Here is a 4786-nt window from a genome sequence, read left to right as displayed (position 1 = left end):
GGAACTTTGCTAAACAATTTAATTCAATCTTAAGCAGTGTTAAAGAATACAATGTTGAATTTCTGGGTGGAAGTATTCAGACATGTTAGGTGAACACTCTGTGTGCCCGAACAGACGCTGGGGTGTGGCGTCTAGGGGATTTTCACAGTAACTTCATTGCAGTGTTAATGCAAGCCTACTTGTGACAATAATAAAGAATATTATTACTTTTAATTGAATCTAATTAATTTTATTTTTACCTTTACTCCAACTACACTCTTTTAACCTACAAAAATGTTCAATATGCATATTTCAGAGCATGTTTATAAATCTTAAATTCCATTTATTCTCAGAGTGTAATTCACATGATAAACTTATGAGTGGAGTATTTTAAATATTTTTAATCAGGTTGACATCGCAGTAACTGCGATCGGGACATGTAACATCATCTGCTTGTTAAAGCAGGACTCCCGCGCGAAACTACATAGATAAATAAATAATGCCCCTGGCAGTTTGGGATCAATAAAGATGTTTCCTAGATTGAATGATTCAGACAATCCAAGCAATTTAATTATTAAAATAATGCTTCATTAAAGGAGATCCGAAATAATCCGCGTAAACCACAGTGAAAACAATTCATCCAGATCCTCTGCAGCACTCAAATATAATGTACAAGTTAAGTCGAGATTTTCTGTTAAATTTAATATTTAATAAGGATTAACCAAGGCTCAGATCAAATCTATTCTTCTATTTTGCCATTTCTGTTTCCTATAATTCTATCCTATGTACAGCACAGAAATTGAGACAAGATGTTATTATATGTCCAGCTAATTTTTACCTTCTGTGATTAAATTTATCTATTTGAATTTCAAGCCTTTACTTTTCAATCACTCGCCAAATTCAGTTAACCATCCGACAATTCAAGTCGAACCATATGAACAATTCCTTGAACGTCAGCCACTTCCACATGATCAGATTAATGCCAATTATCTTGCTATCCAACTACACATGGAATTGAATGAATTATATAGTTGCGTCGCACTGTAAGAATATTATAACTGGATCCATATATTGCCCAACTGCAATGTAAAATTCCGATTTAAGTGAATCAAGAAATGTTCCCAACCTATAAACTTTTCCGGCCATGTTAATAGTGCGCAAATTGCAGCTGAATTGTGAAAGGTTATTGATGATTAATGATATTAATATAAAAACATCTTTGGTTGATATGTTATATGACCGCATTTGATTTGTTTAAATTGCACCAATTGACCCTGCAATTTTCAAAATTGTTAATCAACAGTTTCTGAAATAGGTTCTGAATTATTGTTGTAAACCGTGGGTTATTCTGTAATTATCAACTAAAATTCAAAACTTGTTCTATCTTTATATCTTAATTTTTTCTTAATTCCCAAAACCAGCCGATTGTCTGTCTACAGTCTTACTTCAAAACATTCAAACGCTTAGACTGTTGGCATTCAACGAGAAAACGTGTAACTGCTAGCTCAATGTCACCGAGTTTAAACAATGCAAAAACAATGCAGAAACAATGCAGGGACAATGCAGAAACAATGCAGGGACAATGCAGGGACAATGCAAACAATGCAGGGACAATGCAGGGACAATGCAGGGACAATGCAGGAACAATGCAGAAACAATGCAGAACAATGCAGGAACAATGCAGAAACAATGCAGGGAAACAATGCAGGACAATGCAGAAACGCCAAATCTTTTCACAATTTTTAAAGATTCAATGTCGCCCAGACACACAATCTCCACAGCAGGAAAACATCAAATCACATCATTTAGCGGCTGAAACTCATTTTATGGAGAAGCAAGTCACTTCGACAAAAACATTCAACAGAACCAATTGCAAAATTGCAGCAAAACCTCGATAAAATATACAGCCAACCAGCTCATCACCAAACGAATTAATTACAATATTAAATTAAACAGAAATATGTAACATTGCCACCGGCATTTTGAGCACGTAGATTATGTTCAATAAATCAAGATTGGAACTTTGCCACATTTAATTAATATTGTGTAATATTTCACACAGTATCAGTAGATGTTGTATCAGGTGATAAAATTTAAAGCCATCAGATGCAACCTGGATTAGACGCTGCAGAAACGCCAAACTGTTTAATAACAACTTTTAGGTATTTAAAGTAACCCAACACACTGTATCCTCAGAAAATAAACACCACACTACAACAACCAGGGACTGTATCCCTCAGCAGCATCTTTTTGTCAAAAAATCGCTTAATTCTATAACATTTTTCAGTAGAATCATATGAAACATTGCAAAACATCTCAATACAGAATCCACCAAACCACATTTCAGTGAACGAATGAATTTTGAAAACTGACAAAATATGAAACAACGACTAAAGTAAAACAGTTAGTAAATAATTGAATGGTTCTTACCTGCAGTCACCGTCACCATGGTGCCTTGTCCCCAGTAGCCCATGATGTCACAGTGTCACATTCCCTGGGCAGCTCCATACAATAACCGCACCTGCACAAAATAGACAGAAATCCACTATTACTTTTAATATTCACAAACCAGAGGCAAAGTAAAGTCACGATGGATCTTCCTGTGATTATAATTATATTGTGGATATCGCTCACACTTCACAAATGACCCGAATGTTTCATATATCACAGAGTAACACATGCGCATGTCATTCAAAACTTCTACTGATTATTGGATGATTATCGCATAATTATCAATATCGAAATATGTCATTCGACAGATTTGAACATAAATAATACTTCACTGTAAATAAAGTTGGATTGTAAAAGCGAGCACTGAGCCAGCCTCAGTGAATTAGTGCTGAGGGGCTTTTTGTATTGACAGTAACTGCTGTGCCACCCATGTATCACAGTGAGACACAGCGTGTCAAATACTGCGGCAGCTGTTAACTAAAATACAGAGATTTAATTTCACTGTTCACTCAAAAACGTGATTCCGAATCGCCCAGCAGTGAACAAGTGAGATATTTCAACCTAGACTGGTTGTTCTAATCGTAAAAGGAGTTGGGATACTTTTAATACCCCTGATATAATATGATCAATAATACTAATGAAATGAAGATTTTAATGTTTTTTTACAGCAATGGTACTTTCACCTATTATTTGATTTAAGTTGCGTTTTCTTTGACAATCTGCTGTGGTGCTGACACCAATTTGAACAAACTCTATCACTGAGGTTTTTGTATGAGGATGTCGCTGTGCACAGCACTGTGACCCACTGATGTAGTCACAGTGACAGACACCCGCACAAAAACTGCACTCACTCTCTGTTCAATCCTGCTGCTCAATATTCACTTCAAATAGATGCGTAATTCTGATCACGTTTAGAATTCATGCAACATTTCACAAAGATCTCCTCCGTGTAACAGACATATTCAAGATAACATTATATTTAGACATTGCTACAACTGTTATCAGAGAAGATAAACACACTAGCTAAAGTCTCACCACATTAAGTACGTTGGTTTGTTTGATTTTACGATTACATTTTCTCCAGACTAATTTTGTAGGGGACAGCTTGGAATCTGGTTCACTGATATTAACATTACATTTAAAACAAGTACTGACCTTCAGGTTACGATGGACGTTGTTGAATTCCCTCTCGAGCTGTTCTTGTGCGGGTCCAGCCCTGGTTCCTCTCGCTGTGGTATCCAGCACAGTAATAGATGGCGGTGTCTTCGGTCTTCAGGTTCGTCATGGCCAAAGAGAAGATGCTGTTTGAAAGGTCTTTGGAAGCGGTGAATCGGCCTTGAATCGCTGAGGCGTAGTACTGATAGGATGAAGTATAGTAGGCAGCCAGCCACTCCAGCCCCTGGCCGGGAACCTGGCGGACCCAGTGCATGCTGTAGCCGCCAAGATTGAAGCCGCTGGTTTTGCAGGTCAGTGTCAGGGAGCCTTCGGGACGTCCAGTCTCTGCCTCTGGCTGAGTCAACACAACATCCGACTGGACACCTGTAAAAATATCAAAAAGCCCGAGGATTAATGCTGGTGAAATGATTGGTGACTCTGGAACATTCCAGAGAGAGACTAACACTGAGACAGTAACAGTGAGAGACTTGGACAATAAAAACTACTCACGGGATAAGAAAGTCAGCAACAAACTGAGAGAAATGGCCCACCTTATCCTTCTGGTCATTTGGGGGAAATGGTTGTGTCAGGAACTCAGTGAACAAACCAGCTCCCGGACTGTTGGATTCGGGTCCCAGTGATCGGCATTTAAATACCCGGCAGAAGGGGGCGGCTTTCCAGGCGCCGCCTGTTGATTCCCTGGTGGAGGCGGCGCCTGGATCCACGTCCCACCTTCCACACCCCCAACAGAATGGACACAGAGATTTACTATAGGTTATTATTAAAATAAACATTTATCTGTATCGGGATATTTGTTTGTCTGAATGGATTATTTGTAATGTCTCTCCTAATCCTAATGGCGAAATTACATTTGCCCACCTGGTAATAAAAACCTAATCCATTGTAAATTCAGTCTCTTTATTTCCACACTCCAATATCAGGGGCTGAACCTAAACAGTTTAAATTATATTGTCAGGGAATAAATCGTCTGTCAGTCTGATTTGCAACACTCTCGGTCTCTATCCCATTAGAGCAATAAAGTATCATTTATCAGAGGAAATGTAACTAAATGCGGGGATGAACAAAGTGATTCAATTTCCAGTGCGGATGGCTATCACTGTACAATGTGGATCTGTAGATAAATAGAAACTCCTCACATTACACAATGTTTCTCCTGGTATTTCTCGAACTGCCCCTGAGC

At 38.3% G+C, this 4786-nt stretch overlaps 1 gene segment (V, D, J or C); it reads right to left on the bottom strand.

The window, feature by feature from the left end:
• The window catches only part of LOC119960323, a 47933-nt gene extending 45455 nt beyond the window's left edge, over positions 1 to 2478 (bottom strand). Inside the window, 1 exon segment of the C gene segment in view lies at positions 2410 to 2478. Coding sequence covers positions 2410 to 2452 — 43 coding nt within the window.
• Between the last annotated feature and the right edge of the window lie 2308 nt (positions 2479 to 4786).

The sequence above is a fragment of the Scyliorhinus canicula genome, unplaced genomic scaffold, assembly GCF_902713615.1.
Source record: "Scyliorhinus canicula unplaced genomic scaffold, sScyCan1.1, whole genome shotgun sequence".
Classification (NCBI taxonomy): Eukaryota; Metazoa; Chordata; class Chondrichthyes; order Carcharhiniformes; family Scyliorhinidae; genus Scyliorhinus; species Scyliorhinus canicula.
This window is presented reverse-complemented; position numbering and strand designations above follow the sequence as displayed.